This window comes from Castor canadensis, chromosome 14 (assembly GCF_047511655.1).
Source record: "Castor canadensis chromosome 14, mCasCan1.hap1v2, whole genome shotgun sequence".
Taxonomy (NCBI): Eukaryota; Metazoa; Chordata; class Mammalia; order Rodentia; family Castoridae; genus Castor; species Castor canadensis.
This window is the reverse complement of record NC_133399.1, coordinates 36,074,914-36,091,622: the sequence shown is the minus strand read 5'-3', so window position 1 is coordinate 36,091,622 and position 16,709 is coordinate 36,074,914. Positions and strand designations below refer to the sequence as shown.

At 49.3% G+C, this 16,709-nt stretch overlaps 1 protein-coding gene across 1 annotated transcript in view; it reads left to right on the top strand.

The window, feature by feature from the left end:
- Positions 1-16,709, top strand: part of Fbn3 (fibrillin 3) — a 62,406-nt gene that overhangs the window by 19,877 nt on the left and 25,820 nt on the right. Inside the window, exons 27-41 of the mRNA XM_074054252.1 lie at positions 1,194-1,319; positions 2,194-2,319; positions 2,482-2,604; positions 2,816-2,941; positions 3,801-3,926; positions 5,551-5,673; positions 5,843-5,965; positions 6,826-6,951; positions 7,044-7,166; positions 7,847-7,969; positions 8,962-9,123; positions 9,929-9,997; positions 11,051-11,176; positions 15,077-15,202; positions 15,450-15,599. Coding sequence (XP_073910353.1) covers positions 1,194-1,319; positions 2,194-2,319; positions 2,482-2,604; positions 2,816-2,941; positions 3,801-3,926; positions 5,551-5,673; positions 5,843-5,965; positions 6,826-6,951; positions 7,044-7,166; positions 7,847-7,969; positions 8,962-9,123; positions 9,929-9,997; positions 11,051-11,176; positions 15,077-15,202; positions 15,450-15,599 — 1,878 coding nt within the window. The remainder of the gene's footprint in view (positions 1-1,193; positions 1,320-2,193; positions 2,320-2,481; positions 2,605-2,815; positions 2,942-3,800; positions 3,927-5,550; positions 5,674-5,842; positions 5,966-6,825; positions 6,952-7,043; positions 7,167-7,846; positions 7,970-8,961; positions 9,124-9,928; positions 9,998-11,050; positions 11,177-15,076; positions 15,203-15,449; positions 15,600-16,709) is intronic.

The following is a 16,709-nucleotide window of genomic DNA, read 5'->3' as shown; positions in this document are numbered from 1 at the left end:
AGAGTCCTGGCTGGCAGGGACAAGTCTGTGCAGATGTGGGTGAAGGCAGCAAGGGGAGTAGCTGCCTTTTACCTGGTGCATCTGAGTTCCTCTGGGCCCCATCATTAGGGCAGAGGCCTGGGAACTGAGATCCGCGAGCGGCCAGCACACTGGGGTCTCCCAGGGACCACGTGGTGTAAGCAGAGGACAGAGCACTGCAGAGAAGCCAGGAAAATGCTTCCTTCTAAGAAAACTCTGGGTTAGGTGTGGTGGTACACACCTGTAATTCCAGCACTCTGGAGGTGGAGCCAGGAGAATCTCAAGTTGCAGGGCAGCCTGGGCTATGTCGTGAGACCCTGCCTCAAAAAAAAAAAAAGAAAAAAAAGATGGGGAGCACTGGAGGCATGAATCAAGTGGTAGAGCCCCTGACTAGCATGCACAAAGCCCTGAGTTCAAACCCCAGTTCCACCAAAAAAAAAAAAAAAAAAGCCTGTGTTCTGGCTTCTGTTTTTTGTTCATTCAATGAACATTGCATATGGATCTAGAGGGAGCTTAAGCATTATTTTTTTGGAGCTTATGGCCTCATGGAAAAACATATGTTAATAAAATAAATTTCCAAAGGAATACAAACTTGCCACATGGTCCAATAGGAATATGGATCTGGGAGAATGTACCCATTCTGTGGGGTTTGTGGTGGTGGCTGAGAAGAGTGGAGCAGATAGGGCAAGGAGAGGCTGAAGAATGGCCTGGAGAAAGAACAGCGCGCGCGTGCAAAGGCCCTGAGGTGGGTCTGAAGGTGGCTGGTCATGCTGTGAGAAGAGCTAGAGGAGGGGAAAACATATGCCAAGGTCCTGGGGCAGGCCTGAGAGGTAGAGGAGACGAGTGGCTAGAAAGTGAGGAGGGTGATGAGGCTCCCCTCTGGGATTCCTGGCAGAGCTGCTGTGCCTCACCTTCCCAGTGTGTCCTGAAGGGAAGGGGAGGCTCTTCCAGCTTCCCGTAGTGACTCCAGAAGTGTCAACTTCCCAGCCCCTCTCCCTCTCTGACCTGTCCCTGCTTCTTCCAGCTCAGCCTCCACTGCATCAACAAAGCCCTGAACCTCAGGCTGTGCTGGCTTCAGTGGGGGGATGGGTGGGAGGCAGCAGAGAGAAGCTTCCAGGAGCCACATAACTGTCCTCTGTCAGCATTCAACCTGCTCTGTCTTTCCATATGTCCAGACGTGGATGAGTGTGTGAGGGACCCACTGCTCTGCCGGGGAGGTACCTGTACCAACACAGAGGGGAGCTACAAGTGCCAGTGTCCCTCTGGACATGAGCTAACAGCCCAGGGCACTACCTGTGAGGGTGAGCATGCAACCAGGTGTGTGCGGTGTTAGTCACAAATTAGTGTGAGTGCCTCCCTGTTGTATGACTGAGATGGCGGACGGGAGTATCTGTGTATCTCTGGGGGTGTGTGTTGTGTCTATGGGTGAGTGCTTGCATGCGCAAGATGGAGGGAGTGTGCATTTGTGTATGTGTGGGTGTGAATTGGAAAAACAAGTGTGGAAGGTGTTTTGTGTGTCAGTGTGAATCTGTGTGTGTGAGTGGCGTGTGTGTACGGAAGTGAGTTGAGGAGTATGTCCGTGACGTGTGATGTGTTTCCCACGTGTGTACAGAGGTGAGTGTTTGTGGGTCTGTGTGCATGTGTGTCTGCACGAGGGTGAGTTTGCATGTGAGCAGGTGTGAATTTGTGTACATATGTGTGAGCATGTACTTGGGTGTGAATGCTGTGAGTGGGTACTTCTGTGTGTGTCAGTCGGTGTGCAAGAGGATGCGAGTGTGTGTTTGGGCAGAGATGCGTGTTTGTGTGAGGGAGATGTGTTGGTGCGTTTGTATTTGTGAGTGTGCACATACGTGTAAGTGTGGGTGTGAGTATACACTGGATGCATGTTGCACAAGGGCGACTGTGAGCGTGAGGTGTGTTGGTGACTCTCATTGTGCACCAACAATGTCAGTGTGAGTGTGTATCTGGGTGTGGATTGTGTGTCTACCAATGGTATGTGTGTCCCCATGTGCACCGTGCAAGGGTGTGTTTGCGAGTGGACTGAGTTGATGCAGGCAGTGTGAGCTCATTTGTATGCATGTGTGCCTGAGTGTGTTGCATGGTCGTGAAGATGGCAGATGGGTGGAGACCTTCACCAGGGACCCCCGCACCAGCTATGTGTGTGTTCTCTTACAGATGTTGACGAGTGTGCCCTGAGTGACGGCCTGTGTCCCCATGGCCAGTGCGTCAATGTGATTGGTGCCTTCCGGTGCTCCTGCCACACAGGGTTCCAGGGCACACCTGACCGCCAGGGCTGCGTGGGTGAGACTGCACCAGTCCTAGTCCTCACTTGCAGCCCTGTCCGCAACTCAGTCCCTACCCACCCCACCTTCAGACCCCACTCCTGTCCCTGAGTCAGCCCTGGCTCGGTGCCCAACCCTGTCCCACCGCTCAGCCCCTCCTGTTCTGCCTCGCATCCTGCAGACATCAATGAGTGCCAAGTGCAGAATGGTGGCTGTGACATATACTGTGTGAACACTGAGGGCAGCTTCAGGTGCAGCTGCAGTCAGGGCTACTCGCTGATGCCTGATGGGAGGGCCTGTGCAGGTGGGTGACCGTGGCCTTTCCCTCTACCGAGGATGCGGGGTGACAGGTGTCGGTTGGGTCCCAATGTAGCCCAGAGCCCTGCACGGCCCAGTCCAGGCAGGGCCAGCCAGACCCAGAGCATCCCTCACCTGGTTAGTGGGCTGCTGAAGGTCTGGGAAAGACCCATGGGATCTGCCCACCTGAAGCCCATCCCCTACTCTTGCATCCCCAGACGTGAACGAGTGTGAAGAGAACCCGAGCATCTGTGGCCAGGGCCAGTGCACCAACGTGCCTGGGGGACACCACTGCCTGTGTTATGATGGCTTCACCACCACACCGGACACAAGGACATGTGTTGGTGAGGAGCCGGGACTGCGGGATGGACAAGGTAGCATGTGAACCCCACACCTTCCCTGGACACAGAAAACCCCAGGACCCACCCTGCCATAGACAGAAAAGGGAGGTGTGGCTTTGCAGCTTGGTGGTCTCCTTGGGGGTGCCATCAACTCCCTGAGCACACTCTCCAAAGCCTGTAGCATCTGTTTCAAAGAAGCTGAGTCCCCTAGCCCTTGTTTTTCTGAATTGCATTTTTGAGCACTCACTGTGTACCCATCACCTGTCAGAGAGCCCCTGAAAAAGGTGAGTTTTTGTGTTTGTTTTGTAGAGGTGGGTGACCCAGGTGGGAAAGAGACTCAGAGGACCCTCAGGCTGTTTGGGCAGTGCAATCCCTGATCCCTGTCCCCACCTAAGGATAAGACAGGTGGTCCTGGGCCCTGAGGTGTAGATATATACTGGGTGCCCTGTCATGGCAGAGCTGGAACTTATGTAACCCAGGGGAGCTTGAGTTTCAGCTCATAGAAATCTCAAGAAGCAGATCAAAAAAGAGAGTAAATAGGGAATGCTTCTGCTCCATCACCCTGTTGCAGCTCCGATGGGGATTGTCATAAAGGCTCTGAAAAGTCCTGCAGGAGGAAAACCCAATTAGCTTTGTGGGACCCAGCATTCCCCAAATGTATTTGACCATACAGTCCTTTTGGGAATAATGGCTGGTGTGTTCCAGGAGCTATACACTTAAAGTAGCCAGTTTTAGTCTTGGAGGGAGCTCTCTACCCCTGGAGACCCTTAGGAATGCTTTTAGTCTCCCTCTTGTCCCTCCCACTTTTCTCCCTAGCACCCAGTCCTCAGGCCTCATGTCCTCATGCCCTCTCCCCCTACAGATGTGAATGAGTGTGACCTGAACCCCCACATCTGTCTCCATGGGAACTGTGAGAATACAAAGGGGTCTTTTGTCTGCCACTGCCAGCTGGGCTACATCTTCAGGAAGGGGACCATGGGCTGCTCTGGTGAGTCAGTGATGGAGGTGGGAGGGACCTGTCCCTGTGCCTCGGGACAGAATTCATTCTTAGGGATTTCCACTAATGAGACCTCATGAGAATAAAACAGCCTGGGGCTCCCTTAAACAGCTTGACAGAAAGAATCCCAAATGTGCACTGCAGCTTTCCCAGCCTGAAGATTTTGCATGACACAGGGACGACCATTTAAACATTTGAATAGTTACAGAATTAGCTTCCCAGGGCTGAGCAAGGAATTAATACACCTGCTGGTTTAGAACACCCAGGATTTCTTCTGTCTCCTGAATGGCAGTTCTAAAGGCCAGGAGTCTGAAATCAAGGTGTGGGCAGGGTTGATGTCTTGTTTGGGACTCAAGGGGAATCTGTCCCATGCCTCTCTCCAGCATCCTTGGTCTGTAGGAACATCACGACAATCTGTGACTAATGTTTTTTAATTGTTGCTGTTTTGGTGGGATTGGAATTTGAACTCAGGGCTTTGAGCTTGCAAAGCAGGTGCTCTTCCACTCGAGCCATACCGCCAGTCCATTTTGCCCTGGTTGTTTTTGGAAATGGGATCTCATGAACTATTTGCCCAGGCTGAAAGCGAACCTTGATCCTCTAGATCTTAGCTCCCCAAGTATTTGGGATTATAGGCGGGAGCCACTGGTGCCTGTCTACATAGTGAATTTTTGTTTGTTTGTTTTTGCAGTGCAGAGTATTGAACCCAGGGCCTCACATTTGCTTGGCAAGCACTCTTCACTTGAGCCACGCCCCCATTCCCTTTGTTTTCAGTTGATTTTTCGGATAGGATCTTGTGCTTTTTGCCTAGGCCAGCCTGGACCTCAGTTCTCCTACCTATGCCTCTTGTGTAGATGGGATGACAAGTTTGAATCATCATATCCAACCTACTGGTTGAGATGGGGGTCTCACTAATTTTTTTGTCCAGGCTAGCCTCAGTCCGTGATCCTCCCAATCTCTGCCTTCTGAGTAGCTGGAATTATAGGTGTGTACCACCACACCCAGCCTGACTTTTACACCTTAGCATCGTAGCTGAGGTTTCTGTTATTAAGGTCTTATCTGTTGATTCCTGGCCTGTTGCTGTGTGACTTTAGTGAGAATGTCAAATTAGAGGGCACATGATTATTATTATTTTTTTTTATGATTATTTACTTTTATGTTACAGGAACATGTTTGGTATTTTAATGTGTGTTTTCTTTAAGGTTTGGTGTCTTAGCAGGGTTTAAAGTTCTCTGTGGGGTTGCTTTGTGAGGTTAGGGTGAAGGAATGTAGCATTTACAGTGCTCTGTGGTGTCTTTCGATAAGGACTGGGCTCTGTCAGCAGGAATGAACATAACACAATGTAGAAGGGCATATTATTTAATATTGCATTTGTTGTTTATCATTTCACTTGTTTTTCCTTGTCCTGTGTGTTTCTCGGTCTCACTGCCACTTCAGGCTGTTGCTGAGGGCTGCTGGGGGTCTGGTCTATTGGGTTTGGGGGCTTCTCTCTGAGACTGTGGAGAAGATGGAACCTCCTTGGGTGGCTGGGCGAGCTGCTCCCTTATGCTTTTCACTGCTACTGCACTGAGTCTTCCCTTCTGGGCCTGGGTCCCACCATGGCTCCCTCTCCCCTCAGACATGGACGAATGTGAGCTGGGAGGGGACAACTGTGACAGCCACGCCTCCTGTCTCAACATACCTGGGAGTTTCAGCTGCAGGTGTCAGCCAGGCTGGGTGGGGGATGGCCTCGAATGCCATGGTGAGTACCTGGGGCAGAGGAGTCCCTGCAAAGTGGAAGAGGTAGGTGGAGGGCAAGGTGGGAGCGAGGGGCCCAGAGGTGTCTGTGGAGGTCATACAGGGCTGGGCTGGGAGGGTCTGTCTCCCCACAGCTCCCCATTGCACACACTTTTGGGGTCTGTTTCATACAGATCTGGATGAATGTGCCATCCAGGAACATCAATGCAGCCCAAGGGCTGATTGCCTCAATGCACCCGGGTCCTACCACTGTGCCTGCCACCCAGGATTTGCTGGTGACGGCTTCTCCTGTGAAGGTAAGATGGAGTGGACAGGGCAGGGGGCTAAGAGGGACACTCACAGGGCTGGATTCACCCCAACCAGTGTCCAACCACTGTTGGGGGAGACTGTTCTCTCAGCCCATGAGCCAGCCCTCTGCCCACCCTATCCTTCAGTCAAATGTAGAGTCACAGGGAATCTACAGGGAATCTCTTTTCTCTTGGGCTTTTTTTTTTTAGACAGGGCCTCACTATGTAGCCTAAGCTAGCCTTAAACTCACAATCCTCCTGCTTTAGCCACCTGAGTTCTAGGATTACAGGTGTGAGCCACCCTGTGTGGCTTATCCCTTGGACTCTGCCCCCCCCCCCCCCGTTTAGACATTTTATTTATTTATTTATTTATTTATGGGGTTTTTAACTCAGTGCTCGGTGCTTGCAAAGCAGGTGCTCTACCACTTGAGCCACACCTCCAGTCCATTTTGCTCTGGTTATTTTGGAGATGAGGGTCTCATAATTTGTTTGCCTGGACTGGCCTTGAAACTTGATTCTCCCAATCTCAGCCTCCCAAGTAGCTAGGATTACAGGGGTGAGCCACCGATGCCTAGCTGCCTTAGACTTTTAAATGCATGGGAACTTGCTTACTTCCTGGCTGCGTTCTGCTCCAAATCCTGAGGGACAAAGTAGCTTCTCTGCCTGTTCAGCTGGAGTCTGTGTGTGCACCTTTCCACTCCTTGGCCCCTGTGTGGGTCACCTGCTCACCTTGAGTTTGGGTCTGCGTTCCTAGTGCTCAATTCTGGGACCCTGGGTGACAGAGAAGGGTTCAAGCACCTGGGACCTCCTGCTCTCCCCACATGGATCCCAGCCTCTCTGGCGTTCAGCTGTTTTTTGTGGCCCCTCAGACAGGGACGAATGTGCTGAGGACATGGACCTCTGTGAGAATGGGCAGTGCCTCAATGTACCCGGTGGATACCGCTGTGAATGTGAGATGGGCTTCAACCCCGCCGAGGACCATCAGACCTGCCACGGTGAGTTCTGAGCCTGGTGGGGCAGGGAATGGAGTGGGTGGGTCCCCAGAGTGTGCTGCATGACAGAGTGGGCACTCCTGGGGTCCCTGCAGATGTGGACGAGTGTGCTCTTGGAGACATCTGCATGTTCGGGAGCTGTGAGAACCTGCCTGGAATGTTCCGCTGTATGTGTGACAATGGCTATGAGCAGGACCAAAGTGGCAGCAACTGTGCAGGTGTGAGGTCAACTGAGCTGCGGTTGGGGGTGCAGGACACAATTGGCCCCCTCAGTATCCTTGCCTGACTCCCCTTCTCAGATAGTCCCCCATCACTCCCTGTTTTTGTCACTGTGTGTTGTTGCCTCGTTACCATTCCCTGAATCAATGCAGTGAATGAATGGATGACCTTTACTGAAATAGTCCTCCACCTGTGTGTTTTTTAAAATGAGCAGATAATAAATGTGTTTGGCATTACAAGCCACAATCTCTGTTGCCACCACTCAACTCTGCCACTTTGGCTTGAAAGCAGCCATAGATGATATGTAAATGAGTGGGTGTGTTATGTGCCAATAAATCTTTATTGACATAATCAAGCACTGGGCCTGTGGGTTGGAGTTTGCCAATCCCTGGTTTGAAATCATTTTCTAAACCTGGCTTTTGTATGTTGGCTGCGGAGAACTGTGGTGGCGAAGAGTTTTGAAGGGGGCAAACCTGTGCTTAGAGGAACAGAGCAGGGGAGGAGAGGGGGTTGGCCAGGACCTGTCCCCTCCAGTTTCTTCCCAGGGCCTTCCCCTGGAATTTCCCATGGATTCATCCTGTAGTCTAGCACTCAAGAGTGGACCCCAAGTAAGGGCTTAGAGGAAAGGGAGTGGAGTGAGGGCTCCCCCTGACTTTGGTGTGTGTCCCCTTGCCCCCAGATATCAACGAGTGTGCAGACCCTGTGAACTGCATTAATGGCCTGTGTGTCAACACCCCTGGCAGCTACCTCTGCAACTGCCCCCAGGATTTTGAGCTGAACCCCAGTAGGGTGGGCTGCGTGGGTGAGTCCACACTTGGCTCTAACCTGGGGGCTGTGGGGTCAGCAGAACTGGGCAGAGCTGTGGCCTGGGTCACCCTAGATGTCAACCTGTGCAAATCCACCTGCTCCTGACAGGCAGGACATTTGCCAGGCCAGCATGATAATCCTTGTCGTCTGTTGAAATACAGCATGGTGTAGACAGACATTCAGACACATGCACATATGGTTTCACACACGTGCACACATACACACATACACCATTCCTGCCTGGCCTCTGTATGATTTTCCATGTTTGCTGATTCAGAAACACCCATCCACCACATATGCACCCGCACACATGTGTGCCTGCATACACACACACATTTAAACATACCGAAGCACACACAGAGACACACACAGTTACATGTAGAGACATACATATCTGTAGAGCTAGAGTTATAGAGACAACAGTTAAACATACTGATATACTCAAAGACCTACCCAGGGGTGCACAGCTATACATAGAAATACAGTTCTACACAAACACACATGGCTATACACAGATACACCTAGGCACACACAGTTAGTTATACATAAAGACATGTAGTTACAGTCAGAGACAACAGTTACACACACATACATACACAGTTGCAGAACAGATAAGAATTACACACAGAGAAACACAGTTACACCCAGAGATGAGTTATAGACCCAGAGGTACACACAATTACACAGATTTACATTTACAGTCAGAGATGGTAATTACATAGGCATACATGCACAGTTATTCAGAGACAGTAGTTACACACAGACAGACTGCTGCACCCACATCTGCAGTTGCACGCAGAGACAGTAGTTACATAGAGAAATATAGTTATATAAAGGCACACAGGGAGACCCCAGGTACACACACGGGTGCACAGTACTTGTGTACACATACCGTTGCACACACAGGTGCATGCGCACACATGCACATTCTCACACACACGCTTTTTTTCTCCACAACTTGCTAACTATCCCCTTCTTCGTCTCTAGACACCCGGGCAGGGAACTGTTTCCTGGACACCCATGACCGAGGGGACAGTGGCATTTCCTGCAGTGCTGAGGTTGGAGTTGGTGTCACCCGAGCCTCCTGCTGTTGCTCCCTAGGCCAGGCCTGGGGCAACCCCTGTGAACTGTGCCCCGTGGGAAACACCAGTGAGTCCCTGCAGGGCAGGCAGGAACTGTGGCTTCAGCCACAGAGACCCAGAACCTTAGGGTCATCTCTGCACACAGAAGGCTTTAGGGGACAGAGAAATAGAGAACCAAGAAAGGAGAGAGTCTCATCCAGAGTCACACAGTATGCTCTTGGCAGTTCATGGGCCAGACCTCTCTCCATGGTCACTTTCTGCAAATTCTCTGTGTGTTTTAGTCATCCATTGCTCAGTCAATCAACAAACAATGAGTCCCTCTATACTTTGTCCTAGAGACTGGGGATTTAGAGAAGAAGCTACAGCTACTGCACACCTGCCTTTCACCTGTGAACCCACAGTCCCAGGACTGTGAGAATAGAGAATTGAGGCTTAGCCAATGGCCCAAGAGGAAGCTATGGAGAGGAAGGTGTGAAAGAAAGGTTTCCCACAGGAGGAAGCTTGAGTGAGGTTTTGAAAGATGAATAGGAGTTTTCCTAGAAGAGTAAAGGCAAGGGTGTGCAGTGCAGTGGGACCAGCATATGCAAAGCCACTACCTCATGAGCCATCTGCTCACACGCTGAATATAAATCCACATTTAACATCTACCCTCTCACACCGCCACAGCCACAGCTCCAAGACTGGTGAAGGTCTCTTGGCCCCAAGAGGTTAAGGGAATGAGTAAATGTAGTTGGTGTAGCAGAGGGATGGGGGCTGTGACTCTTCAGCCCTTATCAGGGGATCTCCCTCCTGTTTCCCTCAGATTTTGTCCCAATCCCCCCCCCTCCCCGCCCCACCACCAAGCTTCTCATCAGCGCCTGTTTCTCTTGCAGCTGAATACAGAACCCTGTGCCCAGGTGGTGAGGGTTTTCGGCCCAATCCCATCACTGTCATTCTGGAAGGTGAGTTCCTGGGAGGCCATCCGTCCATCCATCCACCCATCCATCCACCCACTGACACACTTTCTCTCATCCCCACCTCACTAAAGGGCCAAGTTGGGTGGCCTGGGAGTCGTATCCTCCACCCAGACACCAGGCAGAAGAATCAGGCTATGCTTTCAGTTTGCATTGAATGTTTAGTCTATTCTTTCAGCCATTTCTTCTTTTGCTTTTTGGTTCATTGATGCATCCTTACATTCACTTATCAACCCTTCCATCCATTCACTTATCCACCTATTATCCTTCCATCCATCTGCCTTTCCATCCATCCACCCACTGTCCACCCATCTGTTCACCTACTCACCATCCGTCCTGCCAGCCAGCCATCCAGCCATCCTCCATTCACTTAGTTATTGATGCTCTATCCACCCATCTGTTCATCCACTCATCTATTCTCCATCCTTCCACCCATCCAGCCATCCTTCATCTATCCATCCACTGATTCCCCACTTATCCACCCACCCATCCACTTATCCCCAGCCATCTACCTTCTATCCACCCATCCCCTGTGTACCCATTCATCCATCTATCCCCCATCATCTATTCTCCATCCACTGTCCCTCATCCATCTACCCCCCATCCACCCATGCACTATCTACCCATCCATCCATCCATCCATCCATCCATCCATCTATTCACCTATCCACCTACTCATCCACCCACTCATTCATCTTCTCACCCATTGACCCTATTGCTTCTTTACCTATCTACTACTTTTCATAGCCATCCATCCATCCTTGCATCAGTCCCATGTGCAGGGAGTGATGAGGTTGGAGAAGACATTACAACCTGAGGGAACTCTCATGGATGGCAAGATTGACACAGATAAAAGGAGTTGGACTCAGGCTAGCACTGACTCAAGAGAGTCTGGGTCCAGCCTTTGAGGTAGACCCTCCAAATATCCAGCAACCATAGGAGAGCTCTTGGGGATCCTTGAGGGAGCCCACAGGAGCCTGTGGGCCCCCCAGTCCTCTGCTGGGATTTAGCTCCCATGCCCAGCTTCCTTATTCCACACAGACATTGATGAGTGCCAGGAGCTTCCCGGTCTGTGCCAGGGAGGAGACTGTGCCAACACCTTTGGCAGCTTCCAGTGCCAGTGCCCACGTGGATACCACCTCAAAGAGGACACCCGCGTCTGTGAGGGTGAGTGTGACCTCTCCCCAGGCTGCATCAGGCTCTTCCCCTCCCTTCCTGCTGCCCTGCTGAGCTTCTTAAGACTTAGGGAGGAGAAGGTTGTATCTGAATGCCTTGGTTTGTCCTCTACTCTGCTGCCTCTTCCTCTCGCATCCATCCATCTACAATCCCCCGCCCCACCATTGTTCTGCTCTTTACCCACTAAGAAGTGACTTGGCTTTACAACAAAAACCATGCCCTTCCTCCCTTAGGGCAAAGCTGACCAAGCCCAGAGGTAACAGGTGGGAAGGAAAAGATAAGAAGGAACAGTCTCACTTTTTCTTCAAGCATAATTCACCTGTCACTTTATTCTTTTTGAGTGAGCATCATGGTAACGGCCAACAGCTAGCTGGTGTCCAGGGCTGTGGTTTACCATTGTGCTGAGAATCCTTGTTTGTGATTTGGTCACCACAAGAGCCCAATGAGGGAAGCTTTCCTATTTTGATCCCATTTTTCAGATGCAGAAAGTAAGGCCCAAGGAGATTAAAAGATTTGTCCAGAAGCACCAGCTATGGAGACCAGCTCTGAACCCACCTTTCTGATCCTCAAGCCTGAACTCTTTTGATGCAGTTTACAAATTCATTCATCCATCCATCTATCTATCTACCACCCTCCCATCCATCTATCCATCCATCCATCCATCCACCCACCCACCTATCCATTCATCTGTATATCCACCCACCTTCCCACCCATCTATCCATTCATCCATCCATCCATCCTTTCTCTTCCAGCCAGTAGTAACTGAGCACCTACGTCCAGTCAGGCATGGAAATCCACATAAGGACAACTGTATTCTACAGGAGCCCAGCCTTCTTAATGTTGTTAGTGATGTCTCCACTTTCATTTCTGGTTCAAGTCATGGCACAGTGGCTGCACCATTTTATACTCCCAGCAGCAACACCAACTGGTTGTGAATGTGGTATATTATGTTCATTGATTGTTTCTTTTTCTGTACACTTTTCAAGTTTTTTCTCAAGTTTTCAAGACGTTGTTTTGAGGTTACAATTAGCATCTTAACTTTACAACAATCAAGTTTAATACCAACTCAGTTATGATAGTATACAAAACTCTGCTCTTTTCCATCTCCATCTCCTCTCCATGTTGTTCTTATCACCAATTACATCTTTATAAAATGTGTGCCTGTTAACATTTATTAATAATTATTGTTTTTAGCCAGGCATGGTGGTGCACATCTGTAGTCCCAGTTACTTGGGAGGCAGAGGCACAAAGGTTGCTTGAGCCCATGAGTTTGAGACTGGCCTGGGCAACATAGTAAACTTTCATCTCTAATTAAAAAATAATTGTTTATGCATTTATCTCGTGAATCATACAGGGAAAAAAATACAATACCGCTGGCTTTTATATTTACTATGTTGCCAACATTTTCATTGTCCTTTATTTCTCTGTATTACTTTGAGTTGTTCTCCAGTGTCTTTTTCTTCTATTTGGAAGACTTTAGTATTTCTTCTAAGGTCTACCAGAGATGAGCTCCCTATGTTTTCGTTTTTCTAGGGCTATCTTAAGTTCTCCTTCATTTCTGAGGGATAGTTTTGCCAAATACAGAATTCTTAGATGATAGGATATTTTCCTAGCATTGTTTTCTTTTCTGTGGCTTCGGAAGAGAAATTGTCTGTTAACCTAATTGAAGACCCCTTGTATGACATATGTCACTTCTCTTTTGCTGCTCTAAGGTTCTCTTGGCTGCTGTGGGTCTGCAGTTGGGGGAGGGTAAGAGACTCTTGAAAATGCCACAGAGCACCCCTACTACAACATGGCATAGTGTTTTTGTTTGTTTGTTTTTGGTAGGACTGGGGTTTGAACTTGGGGCTTCATTATTGCCAAGCAGGCACTGTACTACCTGAGCCCCATCTCCAGTCCATTTTGCTCTGGTTATTTTGGAGATGGAGTTTGGGGAACTATTTTTCTGGACTGGCCTTGAACTGTGGTCCTCCCGATCTCAGCCTCCCAAGTAGTTAGGATTATAGGTGGGAGTTACCAGCACCCAGCTCATAGTTTTGTTTTGTTTTTTTCAGCAACACTGGGATTGAACTTAAGGCCTATGCTTGCCAGGCAGGTGTTCTACCCCTTGACCCACCCCACCAGCCCTTTTTGGTGATGAGGTTTTTTGAGATAGGATCTCGTGAATGATTTGCCTGGGCTGGCTTCAAACCGTGATCCTCCTGATCTCTGCCTCCTGAGTTGCTAGGATTACAGGTGTGAGCCACTGGCACCTGGCTCATAGTTCTTTTTTTAATCATAAATTTTTGACTACATTCCAAAGTTCTGCAAATGTTGAATTTTCTTCTTTTAGTTCTTTGCCTAATAGGAGTGGAGAATGGTTGTCACTTACTCAGTCACTTTTGGTGACATCACTTCTAGCACTACATTCTGCACCTGTTTTTAAACAGCCCATTAGCTAAAAATGCTTTTTACATTTTTTAAATTGTTGGGGGAAAAATCAAAAGAATATTTTTGGGCACATGGAAATTATATGAAATTGAAATTTTAGGGCCATGACTAAAGTTTTCTTGGAGTACAGTAAATACCATAATTACTTTACATGTTGTCCCTGGCTGCTTTTATACTACAATGACAGATTGAATAATTACTATTAGAAACTTTAGTTTGCCTCAAAAAAAAAATATCTACGTTTGCTGCCTCTGAACTAAAGGGATAGAGTAGGTTGAGAATCAGTTTTTTCCCTCTGTAATACGGTGATCCTCCTTATCTATCCACATTTTCACTTTCTTTTTGAGTTTTTTTTTCCATGTGGGGGTCTCACTTTTTGCCCTTGGCCAGCCTCAGACTGCAATCCCCTTACCTATGCTTCCTACATGGCCGGGGTTACCAGTATGGTCCACCACATCTGGTTTATTGGTTGAGATGGGGTCTCACTAACTGGCCTCAAACTGCAATCCTCCCAATCTCTACCTCCTGAATAGTTGGGATTACAGGTGTGAGCCATTATGCTTGGATCACATTTTCAACTTTCTATGGTGTCAATTACCCATGATCAATCTAAAAATATTGAATGGACAATTCCAGAAATAAACAGCAAAGTTTTAAATATTTATTACAGTATATTTCATAATTATCCTTATTTATTATTAATTTTTGTTGTTATCGTGCCTAATTTTGTAAATTAAGCTCTAGCATAAGTAGAAAAATACAGGAAATGTAGGAAAAATATAGTAAATATAGGATTTGGTAGTATCTATATTTTTAGACATCCACTGTATATTTGTTTGTTTCAGGGCCTCACACTTGCTAGGCAGGAGCTCTACCACTTGAGCCACTCTGCCAGCCCTTTTTTATGTTGGGTTTTTCAAGATAGGGTCTCACAAACTATTTGCCTGGGGTTGGCTTTGAACTGCAGTTCTCTGATCTCTGCCTCCTGAGTAGCGAGGATTACAGGTGTGCGCCAGCGGTGCCTGACTGTTGTTCGTTTGGTGTACTGGGGACTGAACACAGGGCCTCAAGCTTGCTAGGCAGGTGCTGTACCACTTGAGCCACTCCACCAGCCTTCTAGTGGGAGTCTTGGAACAAGGATAAGGGGAGGGTGACTGCACTTTCTCAATGGGGCTCCTGCTTTCTGTCACCTCACATTATGGCCACACGGCTGCTCTTTCTTAGTGATAACAAAATGAACATATGAGCTCAGGTCATTTTTTTTTTAACAGAATTGGTATCATTGCATACTTTTATCATGTTATACCCTGTGATAGCATTCCATATCACTAAAGTGTCTGTACAATTTTAAACTGATTTTGAAACCAAATCGAAGCCTGTAAAGAAGTAACTGCTGAGTTTGGGATCTGGAGTTACTCGGACAGGCGCTGGACACTGACGCCAGTCCCCCTCCCCTGCAGATATCGATGAATGCTCTGTGCACCCAGGCATCTGTGCCCCTGGCACATGCTACAACACCCTGGGGAACTACACCTGTGTCTGCCCTGCGGAGTACCTGCAAGTCAACGGCGGCAAGCACTGCATGGGTAGGCGGTGTCGTGATGGGAGGAGGGTAATTGCTATAACAACTGACATGTGTCAGTGAACAGTATGACAGGACACGAGAGCCCAGGGCTGCCATGAAGAGTTGCTCAGGTTTTGCATTGCCCAAGAAAAGCCAAAATATGAATAGTGTGCTGGGGAGGAGAGCTGTCCATCAATGAGCTCTTCATCTGTTTGGCCCTCTCTTCCTCGGACCCCACCCATTCTTCTCCCCGCTGATGCTGACTGTAGACATGAGAAAGAGTGTGTGTTCCCGGCACTATAACGGCACGTGTGAGAACGAGCTGCCCTTGAACGTGACCCGGAGGATGTGCTGCTGCTCCTACAACATTGGCCGGGCCTGGAACAGACCCTGTGAGGCCTGCCCCACCCCTGCCAGCCGTGAGTGCCCTCCTCTCCACCTGCCCCCCAGCCTGGCCCCCTCCTAGCACAGTGCACGGAGGGTTCTAAACTATTCATCTCCTTGTTCTGATGAGAGCTGGAGAGTCAGCCACCTTCCTGTGTATGGAAACCAGGATTTCAGGTGGGCCAAACATTTTGCAGACTCTGTGAATTCAGGATTGGTCGGTGGTGGGAAAAGCTCTTTGAGACTTACAGAGCTAGTTAGTGGGTGGGGCTTGGTGAGTGCCTGGACCAGGGGGAAAAGCACAGAGGGTTAGAGAAACCTAGAACATCCCCCAACCCTGGGCTGGGGAAGACAGAGAGTTGAGGAAATTCAGAGGAAGATTAGACCCCTGATGAGAGCCTGGGGTCCAGGTGAGGGAACGGCAAGGGCAAACAGCTACTGGCAGGACTGAGCAGAGGATGGTGGCACATGATAAACAACCTGTTAGAAGCCAGCACTGTGGTACAGGCCTGTAATTCTGGCTACTCAGAGGCAGAGGCAAGAGGATTGTGAGTTCGAGGTCAGCCTGGGCTACAAAGCGAGAGCCTGTCTCTAACAAGGCAAAGCAGAATGTTGGGATGATGTAGCAGCCAGACCAGGATGCAGAAAGAGCCGTGGACGTGGGGCAATGAGCAGAAAGACGCAGTGAGTCTGTTCATTCCCTGAGGCTGCTGGAAACCCTTTATCATCAACTTGGGGGAGGGGGCTGTCACAATTCTGGAGGACAGAAGTTCAAAATCAGGGTGTCAGCAGGGCTGTGCTCTGGAGACTCCAAGGGAAAACTCTTCCTACCTCTTCTTAGTCACCAGCTGGTGACTCCAGGGGTTCTTCAGTGATCTTTGGCCTGTAGCTACATCTCTTCCCTTCCTCTCCCTTCCCACTTCTTCCCTCTCCCTCTCCCCATAATCTCCCCTTTCCCCTCCCTCTTTCCCCTCCCTCTTTTTTTTTCCTCACTCTCCCCTCTTTCTTCCCTCTTTCCCTCTCCCTCTTTCCTCTTCTCTCTTTTTGCTGGTACTGTGGTTTGAACTCAGGACCTCATGCTTGCTAGGCAAGTATTCTATCACTTGGATCACAATGCTCCTACCTCTGCCTCCAGGGAAGCTGGG